This window comes from Paramisgurnus dabryanus, chromosome 18 (assembly GCF_030506205.2).
Source record: "Paramisgurnus dabryanus chromosome 18, PD_genome_1.1, whole genome shotgun sequence".
Taxonomy (NCBI): domain Eukaryota; kingdom Metazoa; phylum Chordata; class Actinopteri; order Cypriniformes; family Cobitidae; genus Paramisgurnus; species Paramisgurnus dabryanus.
The window spans coordinates 30,089,110-30,116,498 of NC_133354.1; the positions used below are offsets into that span (position 1 = coordinate 30,089,110).

The 27,389-nt window shown below is 35.9% G+C and overlaps 1 protein-coding gene across 6 annotated transcripts; it reads left to right on the plus strand.

Annotated features, from left to right (window-relative positions):
- The first annotated feature begins 3,967 nt into the window (after window positions 1-3,967).
- p4ha2 (procollagen-proline, 2-oxoglutarate 4-dioxygenase (proline 4-hydroxylase), alpha polypeptide 2) lies at window positions 3,968-27,389 on the plus strand. Of its 6 annotated transcripts, XM_065287593.1 has the most exons (16): window positions 3,968-4,123; window positions 9,698-9,792; window positions 9,963-10,059; window positions 10,150-10,301; window positions 10,879-11,016; window positions 13,954-14,193; window positions 15,247-15,446; window positions 16,226-16,402; window positions 16,740-16,810; window positions 20,315-20,414; window positions 20,880-20,933; window positions 21,253-21,312; window positions 21,377-21,442; window positions 22,371-22,439; window positions 22,912-23,008; window positions 26,769-27,389. In XM_065287593.1, exons 2-16 carry the CDS (start codon window positions 9,711-9,713, stop codon window positions 26,837-26,839), a joined length of 1,674 nt encoding a protein of 557 aa, XP_065143665.1. In that variant the 5' UTR covers window positions 3,968-4,123; window positions 9,698-9,710; the 3' UTR covers window positions 26,840-27,389. The 6 variants fall into 6 exon arrangements, 5 of the variants coding, with proteins under 5 accessions (XP_065143665.1, XP_065143662.1, XP_065143661.1 ...); XM_065287590.1 differs by lacking the exon at window positions 21,377-21,442 and having other exon boundaries at window positions 10,879-11,034; XM_065287589.1 differs by lacking the exon at window positions 21,253-21,312 and having other exon boundaries at window positions 10,879-11,034.

Consider the following 27,389-nt stretch of genomic DNA (forward strand, 5'->3'; position numbering starts at 1 on the left):
AGTAAAGTAATGTAAAGAATAAGGCATGAGGATATAAGGATACAGAGATTTCACACACAGCATTACTGACAGCTGTGTAACCTTACGGAAAGGAAACATATTTTGTTATATTTGAAGGGTCAATTTATTAAAGAATTTTCAATATATTGGTAATCATCTAGAATACTACAGTGTGATAATATATCTTGTTATTTACCAGTTGTTACTAGATTGTAAATATTGCATTACTCATTATAGTTCCTGTGTAGTTATTCATTAATAATGGATTAAAGTGTTACCAAATAATCCATATAGGTATGGAATAACATGAGGGTCAGTAAATTTTTGGATAACTATCCCTTTAATATCTAGTAAATGTATTTAAAAAATCTTTTGTACACAATCACAAAACGCTTTAATGTATTCCAACAAAACTTGATACACCATCACAAGTGTGACATATTGACACCAAACGTTGTGTGTTGTTTTGTCACGTCACACTGACCACACATAATTCAATTTAGCCACCTTGGGCATTTAAAGGTTAATACATCAGTGTGGTGCATTTTGAAATTAAAAATAAGTCACTACATCTATGAGGTATTTTATGTTGTTATAAACAATTTTGTGCCATTTCATTAAAATCCTTGGATTCATATCTGAATGGTGATAATGGGGCACACAAGCCACATACACAATATATAAAGAATGAGATTCCCAGAGTTTACCATTAATGAATCAAAACATGTTTAACATTTATAGAATAATTAGTGGGGACATTTAATACAGATTTATTATTGATTACTAAACTCCAAAGAATGAATACTGTAAAATTAAAGTTACTTCATTGAAATGATATGTTCCATTTTTCAAACAATGCATAAAAATAATTTCCTTAAAAATACAAACATGCACATACAGTATATGTTACTCACATATTATTGTAGCGCAGTTTGTGCCTGATACAGTGTTATATGATATTAGCCATTAATATGTTTTAAGCAAAATACCAATTGTAAAAGCAAGTCAAAACCTCTGCCAGTGTCACAAATGGGTCAGACCCCAGAGGGTTAAGCATTCTTTGTTAACATAAGTTTAAAGTTACTGCTGTTTTAAATGTAAACGTAGTTATCTCAACAAACTATACATCATTAAAAAGGTCAAAGACTAATGTTTTGGAAATAGTGCTAGCACTGTGCAGAATACCATAAAGTATATATTATACATAAATATATGATTATATATTAAATGTATTTTTGTATTCTTTTGTGATCATCATATGCTGCATGTAATTAAGTAAGGCTTATCCAAACTCAATTTCTAAATTTATTTATTCTCACATGGGGTTGTCAAGAAACTATCAATAGAATAAATAATAATAATGTGTTTAGTGAATGTCTTATACTATTCTTCAGGGTGCTCCCAAGGCGAATGAGGCTGCAGGATTATCCATTGATGATCCAGGATGTACATAGATTTATCAGCTCATATATGCTGTGTTATTTTGGACCTTACATTACTTTACATTATGCATTTGGCAGACACTTTAATTATTGATTTTATTATTATTTAAAGATGTGGTAAGATCTAGTAGATCAGGGGTTCTCGGTGGGGTCCGGGGACTTTTTGTGGTCCTCAATGCTTAGCCAGGAAAATAATAATTTGTTATAATATAAGTAATATAATTGTGTTGTATTATTAAGAAGGGTATATTTACATTTGTGGTCTATCTAAGTACCACAGTCATTCTTGCTACAGTGTAGATTTTATGAAAACTTTTAAGATAATTTAAGAAGTATATATGTTGAGTCCAAATGTAATTTGAATAAAACAGCCTTCTTTAAAACACATAAGTTGAATTAGTATGATCTAAAAGAGAATGTGTTTTTCTCTCCTGTTTGAGAACTGCTGTTATAGCAATTACCATAAATCATTAGTCATACCATTTGTATAAACTTGTAGGCTCATTTATTCCCAATTTTGTTTTTAGAAAACGAGTATGGTGCAAGTTCACGTACGGCACAACGATGAATCAAAGCAAAAGTGCAAGGACATTTAATGAGTTTGGCTGTGGATGCTTTGGAAGTTCTTCATAAAACTGTTGAACAAAGATGGAATGATGATCGGGAATTAAAGGCGGGGTGCATGATTTCTGAAAGCCAATGTTGACATTTGAAATCACCTTAACAAACACGCCCCTACCCCAATAGAAACTGGAGCTTCTTTTAATAGACCCGCCCCACACATACACAACCCAGACAACGATGTCGGTTAGTAGACACACCCCTTACTGCTGGTTGGCTACAAGTTTGTTTTGGTACTGGACCCAACTCCCTTTTCCCAAGTGTTTTTCAAAAATCATACACCCCGCTCTCCAGTAAGCAATCTTTGTGTTGTTTTTGATTGCAAGTATTTTAAAGAGTTACATAATCACATGTGGAATGTGATTGGTCGAGTCTGGTCGAGTTTGAAAAAAAATGGTGGCTAAGAAAGCGGCTGGAGCACAAATTTAGTGTAAATAAATGTATATTTTTACCTTTTAATTGCATTTCTAGCGAGGAATTAGTATTGTAGTTTTCAAATATGTGATAAGTTATCACAAAGGCGCTCTCTGTTTATATTTTTAACATGCTGCCTATGAAGTGTGTCCGAAAGCGTTTCTTCAAGTCATTGCTTCATGAAGCTGCGACACAACAAGTCACTGCCTAAGTTTTTGGCTAATTAGGGTGGGGCAATAGTGGAACCCATGGATAAACCCATCAATGCAATGTTGGCTTTGCAACAGCAAGTTGGAACTGGTGTAAATAAAAAGAAATCACAAAAAAGTTTAAAATGTCTATTAGCAGCAACAAGTGCTGAATACAATTTTAAAATGTATTCAATTACATAACAATATATAAATAAACATAAAAAGCAAGTATCCGGGTCATGTGAATGTTAATGTAATAACAACACGTGCAGCTAATTTCCAGGTGTTTAAAATTATAAACTCACACATCCACCGCAAATTTATCTCCAACCGAATGCATGAGTTTTATTGCGGAAGCAACGTGCAAATATTTTTTTATAGACATCCTGTAAGGCTTAAGCCAACATTTTTTTTACAAACTTTTACCTCATCCAGTAGTTTATTTATATGATCATTCTTGTCCCATTTTTCGTCTCTTTTTTTTTGGTGCCCCAGGGACTTCCTAGAGTGCGCACCTGAGTCTGAGGTGTTTCACATTCACGTGAACTAAGCCACAGTTCAACTGCAACCGAGCTCAGACCAGACCAGACCACCTACTCAGGTAGTCTTGGGTTCAGTACCCCGCTGTGCTCCCAACTTCCCTGCTGGAAAAAAACAGCATAGACCAGCATAATTCCCATGCTAGTCTATGCTGGCTTGGTGCTGGTGGTCACCAGCATACCAGCACCAAAACACAACATATGCTGGTCTTGCTGGTATGACCAGATGTGCTAGTCTATGCTGGTTTTTCCAGCAGTGTTAGCTTTAACAAAGTTTTTTCCATGTGAACTGTGCCATGTTTCGAACTGAACTGCCAGTGTGAAAGCCCCCAGACTAACTAAAATAACCCTGGCTTGTATTTTAATCTTATTTTATACAACAGCCCACAAGAGTCAAATGTGAACGTGCAGTCTGGCATGACCCGTGTTACCGTAAAGCTCCGTTTATATGCTCGTAACAAATCGGGTTCAGATAATGGTCAACTTTATAACAGATAGATTTATGTCCCCTTCAGTTTGGCGATTATAGTCCAGTTATTTGTACATTACACAAGAGGATCAGGACACATCGAAGCGTTTTTCTCTGTTGAGCTCTTCATAAATGAACGCATGCCTCCGGCTCTTCATTTGCGCTTATACACTTTAATATTAATCATTAATCTATAGTATGCACATAAATAATAGTTGGAATATTGATATGCTGTATGTAATATATTGAAGACTGTTTGTGGATACATTTTGGGAATGTGAGTGCGCGTGTATTAGCAGGATTATGTGCACGTGTATAGTGCTGTAGCGGCTCCTCGGTACGTGGCAACGCCAGCAGTGAGTGACTAAAATCTGCAAACATCTCAGAGCTAACGGAGAAAATCTCTTGAACAAGCACACATCACAACTTTCTGAGGAATAAAGAGAGGTAAGACTTGATAACATGTCGATTGTTTCATTATTACTTTAGCATGCGTTTAACCTATCGGTTACTGTACATGTAAGCTCGTTTTTCATTTGATATTTATTGTAGACCGCATATGAGCAGCAGGATTTTACATCGGCAAAACAGCGTTATTATTACAAACAAGCATGTAACTTTTGTCATGTCTTTAATACACATTCAAAACAAGCTGTTGGAATTTGTTTCCGATTTCGCCTCTTGCAAGAAAAATTTACCGTTAACACAGAAATATTTTTGTTTTTGCTCATCTTCTCATTTTTAGCAGTTCTTATGAAATAAGGTAACTTTAGTTAGAAAGATAATCTAGCTATCATTTTAAAGCCTGCTTGTAATCTTTTGTTAAGAGCAAACTTTGATAAATATTTATAAACGATGAGTGAAGTTGTGCCGCTGTAGCTACTGTACGTGGTGATCCCCTTGAGGAGGTCAGGAAACTTTCTAGAAGATGTCGTCATCCTTCCCATGTGTTCACCTCAGAAACATTTCAAGACTTTAGGAGATGTGGTGGTTTGCTGTTAAGTAAACGAAAATCAATGTGTTGCTAATATTGTCACTTATTTATTTATTCATAAAGTCAATATTAAATTTCCTTTGTTAATGTAATGTGCGGAGAGTCACACATCAGCAGTGCTCGCAAAATTTTAATATTCCTGGTAACGTTAGCCCTTCGGCAAGGTAAGTTACTCTTTACTTTTTTGCAGCCCGAAATGAATGCAAGTAGGCCAAATAAAAAATGACATTTATTTTAAATGTAGAATATTGAGAAAAAACACCTATCAAAACACAAATAATAAACATATCAAATAATCAAATTGCAATCATCAATACAAATATTTGGTTCTAACTGAACAACATTTTTTTAATAATGTTTCTAAATCTGAAATATTAACTAAAGTCACAGCCACTCGACTTTGAGGGCATAGCACAGTGTTCCTCAATTATTTTCCCAACGAGCCAAATTTTGCCAACAATACAAAGCCAAGGGCCACTGAGCGCAATGTTCTGCTATTTAGGGCCCGAGCACCGAGGAGGTGCGAAGCAATATTGTTTTTGCTCGAACTTATTATTATTATTATTTTTATTTTTTTAACACTTTTGGGCATTTTGGGTGCCTTAACATACTCGAAAACTCTTGAAATTTGGCACAGACGTCAAAGTCATCCGTCATTGCGGCCGGGCAAAGGCTGGAACACGGGCATGGCAGAGGGGCTCTGTAGCGCCCCCTGTAATGCAAAAAAAACAATGGTGCACAGATCGTGCAAACATGTACACACATGTACGAAGGTTGGTACGCATATAGATCTCATTGACCCGAACAACTTTCGCACTCAAACATATTAGGGAACCAACAGGAAGTCTAGCCCAATTCATTAATATGGCTCCAAACAGGGATGAATTTAGAAGCCACCAAACACTTCCATGTTTTCCCTATTACATGAGTATTTACACGAGTAAGTATGGTTGCACAAAATAAAACTTTTGTTTGGAGCCATTGGAATGAATGGGGCTAGGCTTAATGCTAACACATTAAAGAAGCGCTGTACAAAGATTAAAAGTGCATGCATTGAAAAAAGATAGATATGTATTAATTCATCTAAGTTGAGGTAAGAACATATAAAATATATTGAAAAACTGGTGTTTTCCTTTTAAATTGAGGGGTGAGCTGTTGGTACAATTTCCAGTCTGACGACAGAATTAACACAGCACCTTTAATATTTATTCACAACTTCTAATTAAATACAAGACAAAAAATTTATCAAGGTCCAGATCCCTGGGACCTCAATGGTGGGTACAGCCATACTAGTTGGAACCCCTGTTGATGATCTAGGAATCCCATTGCTTCCAATAAAAAATTTCCAGCGAAAAAAGTGATTTAAAGTTCCACCATAAAAATATATTACAATGATTTCTACTTGTACACATGCAAAGAATTAAAAGCGTCTTTATTTTACACATGAGTCTAAGAACTGAAATTTCCGTGTGTCAAAAAATGATGCTGAAAGGGGAAAACCCAACGTTAAATAATAGTATAACACTGTGCATTAAAATTGACACCTAGGGGTACCTTTAGCATTTTTCATGTGACGCAAAAGGATTTAGCTTGCATAGGACTGTCTCACACAACAAATGTTCTTTTCAGAAAATGATCCATTTTACATCAACATAATGTTACTTCATCTGAATGAACAAACATTTTATCTGATGTTGTGATGTGATTGGTGTAGGTCATGCATATTGACTGAGCATTTTATTCATATAAATTCATAGGACAATTTTATGCGAAAAAAAAAAAAGATTTGTCAATTAAAAAGTTAAATATTAATTTGTCTGTTGTCTACAACTGCCTACATGACCCACCAGATGGCTCTCCGAGGCTCATCGAATGAGAATCACTGCATTATAACACAAAGAAGTGCAGCTTAAGTTAAAACACATTGAAAGTAAATTTAAAGAAGTCCAGATGTTTTATGAGATGTGTCTGAAGTGAATCCGCCGCTGTGTGGTTTGTGTGCTGCACACGTTTACATGTACTGAACTATTTTTAAAGGACTCTTTGTGGTTTTAGTTTTGTGATGAAGTGAAGTCTGTTGTGGGACTCTCACAGTTGTTTTATAGTTTTTATAGTTGTTTTTTACAACACAAACTAATTTTAACTAACTGTCTTTATTCAGATCCTGTCATGAAATGAACTGCATTGCTGCTGTGATGTTAGTGTGTTATGTTTACTGAGATCTTGTTGTGCGATTGCTGAGGTTTTTGGGTGAACTATCTCTAGAGTTCATTTGATAAAGTGTATCTTTACAGTGTGACACTGTGTAGTTGTTACGTATGGTTTTAAAGCCAGGGATACACTGCATGATTATTGGCTGTCCCAGACGAAAGATTGCCATTGTGAAACAATCGACGCGATTTCTGTGATCGTGGCTCTTCATCGGTGGTCCTATGTCGTACAATGAGAGAGGTTCAAAGAGGCCAATTCCCCGGTCTTGCGTCCAAAGATGGCCTACGATAGTTTTCTGACAGTGTCAGAAATTCAGCATGATCAACGCACAGTGTGTTTGCTGCTACGAACTGCGTACTGGTATTTGTTTACCACGAGCGCATGCTGGTGACGTTGCGCAACGTGTGACGCTGCCGCCGAAGCTTCCGTGTCATCGTCGTACAATCTACATGCCTCTCGTACGCGAGTTTAAACGATCCATGTCGCACAGTGTGATAAGTTAATGATCTTATAAGAGGGCAAAAATCCTGCGGTGTATTCCGGGCTTAACACACTGTGAGATGTAAGCTAGCATTCATGTCTATAATATACACTTTTGAGAGTCAATTATCATTGTCTGTCCGTGTCTAACCCACATATGTGTAGACCAGTGTTTTTCAAACTTTTTCAGCCCAAGGACCACTTCATCTTCCAATATTTTTCTGAGGACCACCTAACAGAATCTGACTCTAGCACGCCCCCAAAAAAACAACAAAATAGGAAGGATAAGCTAAATTTAAGTTTAATATGCAACTGTTTTAAGTCAAAAACTAATTTTTTAAACACAAATGCAATGCTATGTTCAGAAATTATTATATGAATTTTATTTAATTTGAAAAAGTAAATGTGAAATGAGTTGCAGCTTAATATGAACAACAAACTGCACATGTGAAAAAAACTGCAATTAAACATACTGTAACAGCCTAGGTCCCACTTAATGTCATTCCAAAGAGCCATTAGTTTAAAACTGAGGTGGTGGGTATGTGAAGTTTATGGTTGTATCTATGGTAACAATATAATGCTGAAAAAAATTCCCCTTAATGTCCAAAATCACTGAAATTACAGGGATTTTACACATGAAACAAAAACTAGTACATTACAAAACTAATAGATCTGTGGATTTTAGCTGCTTTCAGTTTATGCTTGACATTAAGCTTTATTCTACATTTAAATAGGTAAATAAGATCCATATCACACTCATTGAGAATTTAACTCATTTACTCACTTCAGTGCACATATCAAAAAAGTTTATAACATGAACATAACATTGTTTTATGCAGTTTTTTGTCAAAGCTAATTATTACAGTAGCCCTATTTCAACAACAACAGCCATCTTAATAATTGGCAAACATTAGGCTAGCTTCTAATAAGACAGAATATGTTTTTAGATTTCGCAAGAGCAGTGAAATCAGGTGTATGTTTGTCAGCACGATACGCATACAGTGGTGCAAATGAACTGTTACTCGTTTAAATGGCATTATTGTGTGAGAACGATGCTTTGAATTTTGGAAAAACGGCAGTTTCATTTATTAAGACATGTAACGTAAATGTCATTGTTGATAAGCAAGTCATAATTGAGCAGACTTATCAGAGAACAATTGTCGGAAAAGGCAGTGTTTTAAAGCTGGAAATACAACAAATAAAGTTAAAACAGCCATAGAGTCCGGTCTCTTAACTCACCACAGTCAGCTATCGCGTCTTGAGACGAGCGGGGGAGGCGATCGCGTTGAACTTGTGGACCAAAGCGCGAATATAAACACGTGACACAGCTGCTCGCACCAGTCAAGTGACTCGCGCTCTGCAGCTCATGCTGTATGAAACAGACGCACGCGCATCAACTCGTAACTGTAGGGCCCGTTGTCTAACTTACTAAATTTATTCTAGAGATGTCTTTTTTACAGACTACATAAAGGGACGGATCAAATTTCCTTGGGGGCCGGGTCTGACCCGCGGGCCGCCAATTGAATAGCCCTGGTATAAACACTTGCCTAATTTAGGTCATCTTTTGGCGGACCACTGGGGGGATTTGGCGGACCACTAGTGGTCCGTGGACCACACTTTGAGAATTACTGGTGTAGACAAATCCATATTTAACTCAAAACAATGACTGTCTATTGCCTACAACCTCTGATCTGTGAATTCAAGTGAAAAACTTCAGCTGACTCCAATATCACATGAAGAGTTGCAAAAAAGATGCACAAAAGTGTTTTCTTGTAAATAAGGCTCTTATGTTTGGGTTTCTAATTTTATTTAAATGAAAAGGTTATTAGTCTAGGTTATTAAAAAGCCACATTTTCACAAATGTCCCTTTGTAGTCATTTTATTGGTATTTGAATTTGAATGTCTTTCGCTGCAAAACCCTCTCAGCATTCGGTGAACATCATTTCCGGAAGGAACAATTATTTATAGTGGCGTCTATTATAGTGGACATTATTAAGTGCACTCATTCAACCCCACAAAGCACCGCAATAACGAGTGTGCAATCGATGTTCACTCACAGCTAGCCGTTACTCGCGCAAAACAAATACTCGCGTCTCGGCGGAAGATGACGCCTGCGCTGTAGTGCTTTCGGTGAGCTCAAATATCCGACTGCACTCACTCGATTTCATTGACTCATTCAAGTGAATTATATTAGTGAACTAATGTAGGGAATAGGGAATGAGGGTATAGGGCGCTTATTCGGACACAGCCATTATAAAAAATTTCTAGTGATTTGCATATGAGCTCTTCTTATACAGTAGCATAAATGCATGTTTTTTCATAATGTCTCTTTGTAGGTCTTGTTCAAGAATGGCGACATATCTGACGATAACACTGCTGGCGCTGTCGTGCCTCTCTTCTCCCACGCAATCAGAGATCTTCACATCAATCGGTAAACTTCTGAATAAGACAATCTTGTTTTTGCCTGGTCCTGTTTTGCCTTCAATGATTTGATGTCTGGTTTTGCTGAAGTACTGTACTTCTTTCCAGTGTACACTCTTTGCTTCTGTAGATTTCTTGTTTTTTTTCTTTTGGCTGAAGATTTGTCGTCTCTTTTTTTAGGTCAAATGACCGATCTGATATTCACAGAGAGAGAGCTCGTCCAGTCGCTGAAGGAATACATCCAAGCCGAAGAATCCAAACTGGAAGCTGTAAAGAGGTCAATCTTTTACTGAAATGAGTCTTGGCTTTAGTTTAAACCCTTTTGTGTATATTAATGTTTGTTTGTGTTGACTTGATCTGACTGCAGCTGGGCTAATAAACTGGACACGCTGACACGTGCATCCACATCAGATCCAGAAGGCTTCCTGGCTCACCCGGTGAACGCCTACAAGCTGATGAAGAGACTCAACACGGAGTGGTCGGAGCTTGAGAGCCTGGTGCTCCAGGACCAATCTGATGGTACATGAGTGACAGATGAGATGCTTGAAGAGGAATTTTGTGGTGTAGAAGTTTTGTAAACGTTCTTTATCTTTTGGCACGGGAATTGCATGATTATTCTGAAATCTGTGTGCTTGGATGAAATGTTTGTATAAATTTTGTGATCTCTTGGAAGAGAAAGTTTCAAACCACATGTCCATATGGCCATATATCATACAGTCATTGAGAAGCAAAGATACCAAAACAGATGAAATCCATTTCTTTGCATGTCCATTATAATGAAACATTGAGCTAAAAGCTTTCTGCACTCTTTCACCCTGATATGTTGCAACACGTTATCACGTGGAGTGTAAGAATGTCTCCACTTACATAAAACTCAAACAAGTTTGGGCTAAAATACAGTCAGTGTGTTTTTATTATGATCAGGGTGATAACAAACCTAATTCATTTATACATACAGTTAATAAAAATGGACATGAAATATAGTTTTGGGTTGTTTGAGAGCATTTAAACATGAAAAACATGAATCTGTTTTCTGAAAGATGAGAATTGTTATACTTTCTATTAAATCTCCTTGGTTTCTTCTGCTGTTTTTAAGGTTTCATTTCGAACATATCGATGCACCGACAGTATTTCCCTGATGAGGAGGACGAGAAAGGTGCAGCCAAAGCCCTGATGCGTTTGCAGGACACATATAAACTGGACTCGGAGAGCTTTTCTAAAGGCAAACTGCCAGGTCAGGGGCAGTCCTCCGGTAACTCCATCTCTTTATCCGTCTCCACATCACTTATTCAGTATTACAGGACTGTGTGGCGCAGAGCAACTCTCATAAAATATTTAAAGAATAGATCCTCCTTTTATTATGAGAAGAGACCTTTCGCTTCTTATGTTTAAGGTTTTTTTTTTTGGAGGGGAACACAATAATAACGTTCTGGAAATAAATGTTCTTTTTAAAGTTTTATTTCTTGCAACCATAAAATGCATGCAATTTTGGCAGGGTTGTTACGAACACATTTTTCTGGTGTGAGAAACTGAAAACACATTCAGATTGAACTTTACACTTTTTAAAGGATGGAGCTGTGCCATCATTTAGCCACACAGATGTCGTTTTTTTCTTCAAATTAAATCTGGTTATTTTTTATAATAATTTTTTTGGTTAATGCTAGCAAACTCCAACATCTGAGGTAGTGGCTTATGTGTAAAGTTAATTTTCATTAAGTTAATAGTTTAGATGGTTGAGTGTTAAACAGCTACTAGCTGTAAGGAAAAATAATAGGGGTGTAACAATACATCGATATGGATTGATACATCGATTTCATTTCTAACAATACGATGCACCGGTGCCACAAATAAAAATCGATTTGAGGTACCTTTTATTTTGACAATTTCCGTATCCAACTATGAATTTCCGCCAAAGCATGCATTTTCGTTTATTTTTGTGTGCTAGTGTCAGCAAGTGAGTGTAATGCAGCAACAAAGTGGTTATAGCAGTGAAAGTACAGCGAAAGTGTGTGATTATTTTTAAATCATCTAAAAATAACTTGTACAGAACGTTCTCTAATGTTTATTTTAGGTTATTTTATTATCAGTCTTAACATTATTATTTTCTCTGCTTTCTCATTTAGTAACTTAAATATGTAAGAATGTAAGAGTTTATATCTGAGTGATTTCTGATCGATTTGACACATTTGTATGAAGAGAATATGATTTAAATAATTGAGAAGTTTTTTAGTGTTGTATCTAGTAATGGATAGGCCAATTACCTGCAGTGTTTAAATCTGTTAACCTAAAGCAAAGTTTTTTGAAAGAAGTCGTGTTACTGCGCCAGAGCATGTCATTTTTTAACTGTTGACGATTGGCTCTGTTTATTGGAAGGCGGGACTTCCTTTGTTAGAGCGGTCATATTGAAGTTGCGATTTCTCCAATTTATAGCAATAGCAGTGACATATATTGGGTTTCTTTTTTTATGATTAACATTTTATTGATCATAATATTTTATACTGTGAAACACCAACCCCAGATACCCATCCACCATCCTCACCCAGTTCCGCCGGACACATCCCGAACATGTTTTCGGCGGAACTCCGGAAGTCGTGTTGGTCGACCGCATACGTCATCAAGGTTTATTATTTCGGGTTCAATTTCAGAAAATCAACCGTTACATTTCAAGGTAAGAATGAACTAAAATTATTGTATGTCTTAAAAGAAATAAATCTTAATTTTCTAATGTATTTTAACTGAAATGTGAGAACCTCGATGACGTATGCGGTCGAGCAACGCGACTTCTGGAGAACCCCACCCGAAAACATTTTCGGGATGTGTCCGGCGGAACTAGCACGATTGGCCACCCTATCCTCACCTATCCATTACACCATAGTTCATTGTGCCATAGCAGATGACTCCTTAGTCCAAAGCCGCATTGTTGCTCTTGCTATAAGTCCATTGAAATCTAGTCCATGTAGTCATCGCGCCACAAAAAATTGTAATAATATGAAAACTGCCTTTACATTGAAATACCTTACATACATTACATAGACCCCACAGCCTGTCTACATGCAGACAAATTTCAATTTTTTACAATAACATTGTTACATTATTTCCCATAAGAGGATCACTCCCTAATCCCCCACAAAAAAAAAAAAAAAAGTATTTTCCCAATTTCTTGATATACCAAGGAATAAAACCTTGTTTATAGGACATATTTTCAAAAGCGGCCATTTTAGCCATGTCCACGACCCACTCCTGAACCGATGGTGGTCCATCCTTCTACCAATTTTTAAGGATAATTTGTCTAGAAAATCATGGCACTAGTTTGAATCCAACTTTTATATATAAATGAAATGTTTATTTGTCAGTAAATATCTGTTTAGAAATCCTCTGTATTGTGTTAAATTCATTTAAATATTTTATAAAACATGATATTATCTAAATACAATGTGTGATGCTAATGTTTTTTTTTTTTAAGTCGTTTTGTCCATGGTTTGAGTAACATTAGCAACAGATTATTAACTGTTTGATAATGTTGTCAAGACAGATGCTTATCATATCATATACTGCAGTTTTAATAAGAAATACTCAGCAATGATGTATAAACACTACATATTAGTAGGGCTGGGCAAAAAAAGAGATTTTCGAATAAAGTTTTTTTTTTTTAAACCTGGTCGATTCAAAATCGATTCTCAAAGGCCACAAATCGATTTTTTTTTAATGAAATAACCTGATCCTGTTTGATCAAGCAATGACTTTTTTTCAGCATACATTTTTCTTCTTGCATCAAAATTGTATTGTATTTAACGTAATTGTATGCATTTGAAAATTATAGATGGGTTTTGTTTTAATGTACCCAAGTGTACCTAAAATAAAAGAGTTTAATATACAGGTTTTATTTATTTTGATTAATTACCCTTGTAAACTTATCTTCACAGTTCATTTTTTATAAATATAGTATTTGTATTAAATCTATATTCATTGAGTCGAATCGAGCATAAAAATCAATCAGAGAATCGGAATCGAAAGGAGAATCGATTCGATAGCTTGTGAATCGAAATCGAATCGATCTGGAACATCTGAATCAATACCCAGCTCTACATATTAGTCATATAAACAGCATTCAATTCATTTACCATAATGAGTCTTTAACATGTGTTAATGTCATGTGGTGTTGTGTCCACAGGGGTGCGCTACAGTGCTCTGCTGACAGCGGATGACTGCTTTGACATGGGAAAGTTGGCCTACAATGAGAACGACCACTATCATTCAGTGCTGTGGATGCAGCAGGCTCTCAAACAGATGGACGCTGGAGAAGACGCCAAGACGCTCAAGGCTGACGTCTTAGATTATCTCAGTTACTCTGTCTATCAGATGAGCGATCTGCCACGAGCCATCGAGCTCACACGACGTCTGGTGGCCATCGGTAAGCCGATCTCTATCTGTTATGTACTTTACTGCAGATCCAGTTGCTCTTTTGAATTGATGCCCACTGTAAACCACATGTCCACATTTAGTTTAAAGTTAAAAGATTGAAATTAATGATAAAGAAAATGAGAATATTCTGAGCATACAATAAACACACTAAACATTTGAGTTCATGTACAAATAAATTATGGTTTATATTTAATTAACAGCTGAATTGGCAAAGATTCACATTTCATGAGATAGCAAATTTAAAAGTATGTAAGGAATTTTCACAATTAAACTATGCATAATGTTTGTTAAAGAGGAACAATCTGTAAGCAGTCTTCAATTTTTGCATTTACAGTGTTGTTAGGTTTTTGCCATGTCTGCCAGATCAGAGAAAACTGAAAAGAAATCCACACAATTTGTTATTGGCTTATTTTGAATCTGTGTTATCCAGTGAACTGTTTATGATTGCAGGTGGTCTCTACTGTACATAAGACCACTAAACTTCTTATATAGCTGTAGTCCACTACTTTACCATCGGTTTTCTACACGGGTAGTGAAGGCATTTCGTTTTAGCCATGAAACATGTTTGTCAACAATTGTGTTCACGTGCAACATGTTTGTAAGGAGTGTTGCTATAGGTGTAGGATATGATGATATGAGATTGTGAACAATTCAAATGTCTCAATGATCGGCTTATACAGAGAGATTATGAGAGTCATCATGCAACAGTGTGTATTTTATAGCTGGATGTTCCTGTCTCAACATGCAGTGTGACTCGCCCTCATATCCCATCTTTAACAGTGCATAAAGCGTATATATCTGCACAAAAGTGTATTTTATGCGTTCTGAAGAAATCCCTACCAGAATGTTTTTATTGTCTCCTTATATAAAATTGCTTCAACAATATTTATAGCTTAAATATCTTTAAAATCATTCCACCGATTTTTTTTCCAAAAAAAATTAGCAGAAAAAACAAATAAAAAGGTCCACAGATTCAATCTGACCCTGGCAATAATTTACTATCATGCATGCATTTTCTTGGTGCATGTTTCTGGACTTACAGATCCCACCCACCAGAGGGCAGGAAGTAACCTGCGCTACTTTGAGCGTCTTCTCACGAAAGAGCTAAAGGACGCGGACGAGAGTCAACAGGAGTCTGCGGACGAGAGGCCCATTCAGCTGGATACGTATAAGCGTCCCAAAGACTATTTGCCTGAGAGAGAGATCTACGAGGCCCTCTGCAGGGGAGAGGGGGTTCAAATGGTCAGTATATACCTCATATGCACAAAGGATAGTTTGGTAGATGTAACCATGTTGTTTTCTATACCTCAAGTTTCTTTTCTTGAGCAGTTATTAAATAGATGTGAATAGGAAAAATACCCTGCCTAATTTTCCTCCCACGTATTTAAGCCAACTTGCACTTGGCTAGATTGAGGGCTATGGAGGTGCCACCCAAACCAAAAATGGTAATGGTAACAAACGTGGAGATCTCAGAGGCACTTACCTGTAGATTAGTTTAAGAAATTGAGCTTAGTCATGAAGGAAGCAGGTCCGACACAACCCACACGCTCCTTCACATGATGAAAGCAAGCGAATTGGCCTATTGACACAAAAATAATCTGTGCAGAAACAGTTTGTGTATTCTGCCCACATCCATGCCAGTATAATGGTGCGTTAACACCAACCGCGTTTCAAATGTCGCCTTGTTTGCCGCTTGAACAGTTTGAATGCATTTGGGCGTGTAGAGCGTAGTAGAAAATTGTCATGAAGTGTTGCCTGTATGAATCTTGTTGTTTGTTAAGTAAATCTTATCTAGTTTTAACAAACATGCCTTACTAAAAACGTTACTTGTGTGTATTTTGAGACAAAACAAAGAGCACTGATGTGTTTTAAAATATGTCAGTGCAAGTTGTTTTCAGTTTGGACAGCTCTTACATTATTTTAGTCTAGGACTAATCTAATCCCTGTCTGGGAAACCGCCCTCTAATGAATTAGCTCTGACGGTCACATTAAATGAAACAATCTGAACATGTCTTTTCCAGACTCCAAAGAGACGCAGTAGACTGTTCTGCCGCTATCATGATGGTAACAGGAATCCCCGTCTGTTACTGAAGCCCATGAAACAAGAGGATGAGTGGGACAATCCTCGTATCGTCCGCTATCTGGAGGCTCTTTCTGATGAAGAGATCGAGAAGATCAAGGAGTTGGCCAAACCCAAGGTCAGAGGGCAAACCTAAAGGAATTGTTCACCCAAAAAAAGAAAATTTAATTCACCTTTAAGCCGTGTATAAGACTTTATTTTTTATCTACAACTGGTGTTAAATTAAGTAATATCCTGGCTCATCTTAGCTTTGTAATGTGATGATATAGTGGCCAAGATTATGAAGATCTAAAACGACTCCAGTGGGTTAATATTCGGCCATATTACTCTGCCCTTATGGTAGTTCTTCACCCCTATTAGTACATGACAACATTCATGGCTAAATGACCTAAAAAATGAATTGTTTTCTCTCACAAACATTTTGTTTGATTAATTTTGTTTTTACTTCTCTTCAGCTTGCAAGGGCTACAGTGAGAGATCCAAACACAGGGGTTCTGACAGTCGCCCATTATAGAGTTTCTAAAAGGTGAGCACGACATGACGGTAATTGTGTCTGATGTGAAAAGATTGACTTAACATACAGTAGATGACAGTAGATAAAGATTTGACTATCTGCTAATGTGTAAATAATTAAATACAGAATAAAGAAGTACCCCAATCCCACAACCCTCCGCGCTCTGAAAAAACTTACCATTAGTATGGAGAATTAACATCTCTCATCCTACAACCCATGTTGTGATTATATAATGTTTTCTTTTGCTAATGTGTGTGTTAATATAGGGGCAGTACCACCTTACTTACAACTGTCGACCAACACTTTCAATATTACTTTTGTATAGTCAACAACATGCAGTGTTACTTATTTACACAATCTGCAATATTATGTTATTTATTTATTTTCTCTCACTACGTTTTATAATGTGTGTATATATATATATATATATATATATATATATATATATATATATGTTAATTAGAAAGTATTTGTTTATCCTAAGTTGTGTAAAGCAATTGAGCTACTGAGGCTAAAGTGATATTATATGCTGTGATTTATTGACAATAAGGCATAGTTATGTTTTAAAATCGAGCTACTACTAATATAACTGTACATCACGCATAGCTCATTCTTTGTCTTTGCTTTGCTTTTTTCCAATTAATTGCTCAAAAACTGTTTGGGCTCTTTTGCTAGTTTCAACCCAGCGCAATGATAATTTTCACGTTTAGCGCCACGTTGTTTAAATAGCAAATGCATTTGCGCCCATTTTTGCGCCCATGGGCGTTCTGGTCTGAAAATGAGGTGTGTTCAGGCGCATTGTTGGAGCGTTGCTAGTTTGAGGCAACTAAAATAGACCACAATATGTTTTTTGTTATTTAATGAGCGCGTTAGTAATATGTTCCTATAAACGAGATGACAACGCGGGTTTGCAAAAAGCTTTTAAATATGAAAGATGAACTCTTTCCCCGCCATTGACGAGTTACCTCGTCTATCTGCAATACCGCTCTTCCGCAACTTATAAAAAACGGAAATATTGCCCTAGGGCAGGGGTTCCCAAACTTTTTTCCTGCGCACCCCCTTCTATGTCCCAACCGGGTTGGCGCACCCCCAATCCCCACTTTAAAAAAAAACGCTAAAAAGATTTGTTTTTAAAGACTCATGTTTAATCATGCGCAAATAACCTGGGGCAGGTTGCAACAGCCGGACGTTAAGAAGTTGGGTGTCGAGCTTAGCTACGTCTGACATTGTGAAAAATATTTACGCGTGTTGCACCATCTGAAACTACGATCAGACGCAGCTCCGCTCAGCGTAGATGATGCGCGCCCCCGTGTATGCGTTTAACCACTTTGATATTTAGATGCCATTCGAGTTTACTATGGTAAAAAACGTACACTTACTGCCGTCAGCTAATAGATGATATATGAGAGTTTCCTCATGTTTACCAGTGCGCTCTCCTTCTAGATGCGTGCGTAACGTGCAGACCCATCATTCACGAAAGCCTTTACTGTTCGCACAAAAGGTGTATAATAGTTTGCAGATTCATTATAACAGCTCAAGTTTAAAACAAAATTAAATGAAAGCTTTTAATAAGTTCTCTACAGTGTCTTTGTAAGTATTTATGTATTTTATTATATAATTCTTTGGCGGTCTCTTTATCATGCATGAAAACACATTGCTCGCGTATCCTGTGCATTAGACGTGCCCATGTCTCGTCACATTTCATTATTTCTATTTTTGCCATAAAAAAGTCTCTCTCTCTTGGTCCCTCTCCTTCTTCGTGACTAACAACTTTATCATAAGACGTCCCTCACTTGACAGTTTCCCTGATTTCAGCTGTTAAGCATATTAATAATATATATGGAATGAATGAAACGAGTTGTCACGCATATAGCGGCTGCAGTGCATAACAGAAGAGCAGTGCATAGAAAAAGACAGCAGCTGTCTTCTACGTTTCTATCAAAAACTAATTAAGTATAGTTTTTTATTTAAAATAAAAGCGATTACAAAGGAAATGTATACTGTTCATTTTATTATTTATTTATTGCACGGAAAAATCCCACTTAAAGAAACAGACCGCCATAAAAGTTTTCCTCCAGGGGGTGCGCGCACCACACTTTGGGAATCCCTGCCCTAGGGCAAACAGCTGTATGTCCGTGTATGTTTTAAAGATCGCTTTGCATCTGATCTCTATCAAAAGTCCTTCACAAAAATGGAATTATCTCAGCTTTTTGCTCAAAATTTGGTGTTTTTGATGAAACCTACACATATTTGAGAGGTGATAAAAACAGAACACATGAAGGTAGAATGAAACGGATTTTTTTGTTTGAAAGCAGAGGGTCTGTTCTTTTATTTCATATATTGTATGTTTATATATTTAAAAGGAGCATTTTCTGGAAGGCATTAAACTTTTGTGAAAATCTTGAAAAATGCTGGCGGCGAAAGAGTTAAAGGATTGAATGTAAAAGATTATTATTGAGTCTTTTAGACATAAATGAGGAGTAATTATGAGACGTTAAGGCACAAAAAGCAGCTTCACCTGTAGCCTGGTAAGTAAGTAAATGCTTTGCTTTAAACAAATGCATCTATTTTTAAATGTTTTTTTTTTAATGCTACCCTACTGATTAATTATATATGATGACTCTGTGCCTGTTGATATGGTGAGATGAGAAACATTTTTAAGTAATGCTTTAAAAAAAAAAACTCATGACGCTGTCCAAGTGCTGATTTAGCCGTTTGTAAATTCTTTATCTCCTGTTTGTTACAAATAAAGTATTTTTAGAGTACAAACCTTTTCTTACATACTTGTAAATTATTTTTTGATGATATTGGATAGCCATACATTTAAAGCAATTAAAAGACTGCTTTTTTACTTTCATGACTAAAAGAAAACGGGTTTTAATAAAAAAATTACTATTTCAATACAAGTGAAAAACAACACAATTATTTAACATTATTCTTAAACTGGGGATCTTCTTCCTCCGCTTAGTTTTTCAGTTTACAAAGTCTGTCATCTAAATAGGGATTAAACATAGCGCCAGTGCAACAGGCTTTTAAAGGGGATGAGAGGTGAGACTCTCATTGGTTTATTGCACGTTACGCCCAAAATACTCCCATTAATCATTTTTAAAAAAGGACCAACCCTTTTCGACTGTGCGCACAAACCATTTTTCTCGTCATTAGATTAGCAAAAGTGGATTCGGACACGCCCATTTAGACCGTGCGCTGCGCGCTTTAGACAATGCGCTTAGATAATTAAAATAGGGCCCATAGTCTCACTTTTAGTTTGATTTTGGTCAAATGTTAATAATATAATGACACATTTAAGTATTGAATACAAATACTGTGTATGTTCATTTTCTGAAAAAATTGTGGTTTTGGTGCTTAGAGTTTTTGATTTGCCTGTACAACTCTGTATTTCTATAAAGCTGCTTTGGTGCAATGACAATTAGTGATGATTTGTTAGTGTAGAAATGCATACATTTGTTGTCTTTATGAGAACATAAGTGTGGTAATGTTTTTGTTTTGTGTGTGCAGCGCGTGGTTAGATGAGGAAGATGATCTGGTGATTTCCAGGGTCAATCGAAGGATTCAGGATATCACTGGATTATCCGTGGACACTGCAGAGCTTCTTCAGGTGAGTCTTTTATACCTCCTCACAAAGTGAAATTTACTCATTAAAATGGATTTTCTTTCAGGTTATCTCTACTTAAACACTGCTTTACCCCCGGGTCATTTTCGCTCTAAACCCCACTTTTAGCCCCGGTTAAGGAGCGTTTCACACTTGGTTATTCATGAAGTTAACCTAGGATTATGAAACCCTGCTCTGAAGCTGTGTTGTGTTGCCAAATGTGTGCAGTCTGTAACTAAGCGGGATTATAACTGTGACTCGATGCTTAGCAACAGACAGCCAATCAGAAACTGCCTATCTCATATCAAACTGCGTACCTCCTGTCTGAGTACTGCCTGTTGTATACTGTATAATATAAATATGTCATTTTAATCTAATATCATTTAAATGCTGCGTTGTGATAAATGGCACGTGGTATTTGTGTGAATTGTGTGTTGTGAAACTGAACGTAAATGTGTTTGTGTGTTTCAGGTGGCCAACTATGGTGTTGGAGGTCAATATGAACCACACTATGATTTCTCAAGGGTAAGAACGTTTATACTGCATGACACTTGAAGATTTGACCCCATACCTTAAAGAAGAGCAATCGGGGTCATGTTACGTTATCAAAGCATGTGCATGAATCAGCGTAAAGGATTAAATGGGGTACATTTATCAGAACACACTGAATAGCATATTGCAAATTGAATAAATTGTCTTCATGATGACTTTTAACAGTTAATAGAGGGATGTAACGTGTCCCTAACACATGTGGTGATATTGAGTGTAGTTTGCCCTGTGAGGCGGAGATAAAGTCCACTCCTGCACATAAGTCTGCTTTAAAAGTTACAAACGTCTGTTGCAGCGTCCTTTTGACAGTAACCTGAAGGTTGATGGAAATAGACTTGCCACCTATCTGAACTACGTAAGTACATGCGTGTGTGTGTGTGATTGCTGCCTGTCTTTACTCTCAAATTTTATCTTCATAGAAAGATGAACCTGATGCTTTCAAATCATTAGGCACTGGAAATCGTGTGGCTACTTATTTAAATTATGTAAGTATGAGTATCTTGTGGTTCCTGGTTCCAGAGCGCATGCATTTTGTGATTGTTCGTCATTCAATGACTGAACGTTCATTTAAGGCTTTATACCCAATCACCATCGGTCCTGAGAACGGACTGCATAACCCTCCTAAACTCAAACCTAAGCCACGTCCAAGAGCTGCACATTCTTAACTCTTTCCCTGCCATTGATGAGTTATCTCGTCAATTAAGAGAAAACGCTGCGCTGCCAATAACAAGTTTTTACGGCAATCCATATTTTCGCTATTATCCACCAGGTGATGCTCTTACACAACTTATAAAACACTGAAACATCCACTGATCCTAAAACAGTAAACTCTGTATGTGTTTTGATCATCTTTTAAAGAATTTATTAATGAGCTTTTGCTCAAATTTTTTATGTTTGAATAAACCTACCCATATTTGAGAGGTGATAAAAAGAGAACAAATGAAGATAGGATGATTTTATTTTATTTTTAAAGCAGAGGGTCTGTTCTTTAATTTGATATATTGTATGGGGCCGTGCATCTGCACCCTCTATTAGTTAGCTGTCACTGGGCTTAATTGTTTAAATCTTTTTTTGTCTGATGCAAAATGTTTGATGCGTATGAGTTTCTGTATGGAGTAAAGCAGCTGTGCATTGTGTGTCTGTTTCTCATGATTTGATTTTTTTAAATCTGAATTTAACAAAACACATTAAATTATTTACTGTAGTGCTGTTAGTTACTGTAGTAGCCTTATTTTTCTGAGGTTTCATTACACAGAATTTATATGTATAAAATGTCATAAAACTAGGGTCTCCTGGTCCCCTGTTTGAGAACCATTGCATTATATTCATGAAGTACCATTAGACCCCTTCCCTTTATTCAACACTTCCCAATGAACGATGATGTTATTTACCTGCTGTGTCTCTGTATTACAGATGAGTGATGTCGAGGCAGGGGGAGCAACTGTATTCCCAGATTTTGGTGCTGCTATCTGGCCTAGAAAGGTACAGGCAAACTTTTTAAGATGTAACATATATGATGAAATAAACCATAGTTTAGTTATGATGGGGTTGAAAAGACTCTAGAACTATTCCTAAAATACATTTAAAAACATGAGCATTGTGTTGTTTAAAAATGAATATAAACTTTTTTAAAATTTCATTTTTTATTAGTTTGTCTGGTTTAAGTTTTCTGCTAATAAATGCCAATGAAAACATAATTTTTATTAAGAATTTGTCAGAAATGTTGTCAGTAGTTGACAAAAAAATTATATTTTTTTCTTAAGCACACACCTGAGTAAATGAATAAAAAAAGAAAATGATCTTGAAGTGGTCTCTGTGGCGGTATATGCAATAATACATATGATGAACTGGTACAATTATTACTTCTTTAAGACCAGGTTGACAGTATTCAAAAGGGAAGACATTCATGTCATAGTCAATGATGTAAACTCTGTCATATGTTGTGTTTGTTTAGGGAACAGCAGTCTTCTGGTATAATCTCTTTAAGAGCGGTGAAGGAGATTTAAGGACGAGACACGCCGCCTGTCCAGTTCTCGTTGGGAGTAAATGGGGTAAGAATACACATCTAAATTAACATTGGGCTTTAAACCAGGGGTGTCAAACTCATTTTAGGCTGAGGGCCGGATGGTAAATAACGGCATGATGTGCGGGCCGGATAATTTTTTTAAACCTTAGTGTGCTGATAATTGTGTTAATATTAACTAAACAAACCAATCAATTAGTTTGTTCAGCAAGAAAACTAGAGAAACACACAGCTCTGTGAAAACTACATTTCATAAGGTCACACTCATACTGTACACATACTATAGACACAATTTACATCTGTACAAAATCCACTGGCCTTAGGTTGAAAAGCCTTAATTTAACTTATTTTGCATTATTCCTTAATGCCAAAATTATTTATAAACCATTCACTTTTCTTTGGAATATATTTGTAATGAGAACAGTCATTTAAAAAATGAAAATGCTAGATTGGGCAGTGGCCCAAACCAAAAAGGGCACTAAGGGGGGTGATACTATTATTATGGTTTTATTAAATATTATAAATATGATGTGTTATATTACTAGCATGTGATTATAATGGGAAATATAATAACAAGAATAAAGTGTGACAATCTGCTAAATTTTCAAATATGATTTACCTGCTGGCTTGATGCAGCTTTGAATCCATGTTTGCAATGTAGAACTGCCTTTAGGAGCCTCCCTTTCCGTTCTCTGTCTTTATTTTGTCAAGGCATTGGTGTTTTTGTCTAAAAAGTGTGCCAACAACAGCAAATTTAGTGTTTATATTAACTAAGATCTGATCAGGAACATTAAATCGATTAGACAAGCATTGTAACGTTAATAAGAATGTGGATATTTTGTTGTTGTTTGCTTGCTAAGTTGTTAGCACTTTTAGAACACAGACAGCAAATCATTACCGGAAGAAATACATAAACAAACGTCCAAATTACTAATTCTGCTGTTTAACAACTGATTTAATGTAAGGAATCTACCTGTTAATGCAACGAACTTCGGAAACTGTCGTCTTCGCTCTCCAAGCAGAGAGTGGACACAGAGATGCTGCGGAGCGGGCGGGAAAACACGAAGTGGATTACCAGAATCAGTGGATCTTTAGCGGAGCGGTAACAATAAAACAGCAAGATTTGTGGGCACCGTGTTTAGTCTATGTTCCGCGTTTTGCTGCTTTCCGCAAGTCTCTCATATTAAAAACTAACTAGATGCACGCCTGAAAGGGTTTTTAAAATATGTATTTCATATTTAATAAAACAGTATAAATCATCATGCGGGCCGGATTGGACACCTTTGTGGGCCGTATGCGGCCCGCGGGCCGTATGTTTGACACCCCTGCTTTAAACACTGCAGTCTATAAATAAAACTTAATATTGTATTAAAAATGTAACAAATATGATGTTTTTCTGATAAACTGAGAGCTATTCAATAAAATTTAATCATAAATTAAACGTTCAACTCAAATAAAATAAAAGATAAAAGAACCCTGATATTTTTGACTGAAGAAGATAAGATCATATCAAAGATTAAAATCAATAAGTGAAATCAATCTTTGATGTTTTTAATCTCATGAATAGATCATGAGACTTTACACTCATGTTTTTAACTTTGATGTCTCCAAACAATGTTATTTAATGACTTCACTTCTGTTTAATAAAATGTTGACATTCGGTTACATCACATTACTATTTAATTTGGTCAGTTTTAACACAGTGTCATGTTGACTGCATTTATTGAGACCATCTTAGCAATGTTATTGAAAAACAAATCACTGATTCTTGAAACTTTGGCAAAAACATGTCCCACTAAGAAAAGTGCTAATTCTGTTGGAAATTAATAACACTTTCATGAAGAAAAAGAATCAATGTTATAATCAGGCGGTCCTTTGCACATAAGGTTCTTTTATAGGTTTATTTTTTATTTTTTTATTTAATGATTATATGCTGTCCCATTGCCTACAAAATCAGCTGTCCTCATTTAAGAGATAATCATTTCAACTTGATTAAAAAAGCCAAAAGTAATAATTGAATTGAATAATATATTTACCACATGAAAGGGTACATTGTAATATGTACTAAAAACTACAAACAGTGAGTTTTGAACAATATTTACTATTATTTTGTGTCCCACATATTCGTCACCACCGTCAGATATATATTATAAAAAGCAATAAAATCAGACAACTACAGGGTCAACTTCATTCCTGAGGACCCCATTTTCAAACCTTCAGCTCTACTGCATGCTTCAAGATCACTCAAGCTCGTGTGTGTTTGCTATTTTATCTTAAACTTCTTCATATTTTTGGACACTGCTATTGTGACAACCATAACATGTCAACACTGTCATCTTTGTAAAAAAAATATTAGATTAGATTATGAAATAAATGCATAATTTTAAATAAGAGGTCTAAAGTAGCTAGCAACAGAGGGGAAACAAGATGGCTAATGTGAAAAACTCTTTTTAATCTATATTAGGTTTTTGTCACCTCCGTTAGATGTCACCACCGTCAGGTTTTCGTTTTTTTCTGTCAGGTTTTATGTATTTTAGGAAGTTATGATTTGATATTTGTTCATCACAGTGCTCAGGATTGTTATTTTTTGGACCAAATATTTACATAAAGTTTAAGCAAGAAGCCATTGACTTTAGTGGTATACATTTTGGAATAATGAGGCCAATGTCACCACCGTCAGATTAGTGTCACCACCGTCAGACATAGTTTTATTTGTTTTAAATGAATATGCTTACAATATGTTTCTTCAGTGCTGTTGAGTTATTAAATTAATAGTCTCTTTTAATACAAAAAAAATTACTTTTTCTATTTAGGCTTAAAGTAAATGTTGTATGAGTAATAACTGGAAAAACGCCTATTTTATGAAAAAAATGCGAACAGGGGAGGTTGCACCAGTAAATTGCTGAACAGCCAAGACCTTGGTCTATAATGATAAACCTTCAGATTTTGTAATTTAACTAACTTTTTTTTCAAAATTTAAACCTGTTTTAGCCAAATTCCCAAGAATCATGAATGAATTGATGATAGTTGAAGAGAAATTTAAGTTGATGAATGACAAAGACATTTGTTTGGTTTTATCATTACTGAGTTACAGATTTCTTTCAACAAATTCTGCAACCTAAAACATTTGATTATATAAATAAAAATGTCATAAAATTTACAATAAATAAGACTTAAAGGGGACATGCCATGAAAATCTGACTTTCCATGTTTAAGTGCTATAATTGGTTCTTCAGTGCTTCTATTAACCTAGAAAATGTGAAAATGATCAATCCAGTAACTTAGTTTTGGTAAACCATTCTCTGTAAGTATGTGAAAAATTAGGTAATTGAAATTTGGCTCCACTTGTGGTGTCATAAGATGATCTTATTATAATAATACCACCCCTTAATCTGCACTTCCCAACCACAGCACTGTGATTTAGTACAGATAGAAAGAGAAAAAAATAATTGATAGCACAATTGTGTTTCAATTTCAACAAATCAGTGTTGCATTTTATCAGCTCATTTGCATTTTAAAGGACACACCCAAAACGGCACATTTTTGCTCGCACCTACAAAGTGCCAATTTTAACATGCTATAATAAATTATCTATATAATATTTTGAGCTAAAACTTCACATATGTACTCTGGGGACACCAAAGATTTATTTTACATCTTAAAAACGTATTTTCATTACTACAATTAAATCAGATCAGATGGACAGCTGATGAAATATATATTTAGTATAATGTATTATGCTTTAAGATTTCATCACCAGTTTACAAGCGGTTTCTTTGCTCTTACAGTTTCAAACAAATGGTTTCACGAGAGAGGCCAGGAGTTCAGGAGACCGTGCGGCCTGACTGAAGTGGACTGATCTTATGCAGTGATGATCTGAACACACTAACACACACAGACAGATATGTTGTCATATGTGGTTTATGGGGACAATCTCATAGACGCAATGCATTTGATACTGTACAAACTGTATATTTTATTCCCCTAACCTACTGTCACAAAAACCTGTTGGCAGTCTTTAATCTGTGAAAAACTACCATTTAGTATTTGAAGACCTTCATTTTACACTTCCTGTGTCGGGTAAACCATGCTTATACGTGTCATTATACACTATTCATTTAACAGTATTCCTGTAAATCACATATACCAACCCACCCACACACAAACACACACAGACTGAAACTGAGAGATTTTATTTTGTATTATTATTACTTTCTGGCCCTGTTTAACCTCACATTTCTTGAGTGATTCATTATCTACATGTGCAAGGTGCTGATGTACTGGAATATCACTTCACTTCATACCAGACCTTTTCATACATTTGTCATTGATAAATTATTGCCCTATTGTTCTTTTGATGTTTGTTTTATGTTGCTGTGAAATTTGCAATAAAATGTCTTAAGTTTGAA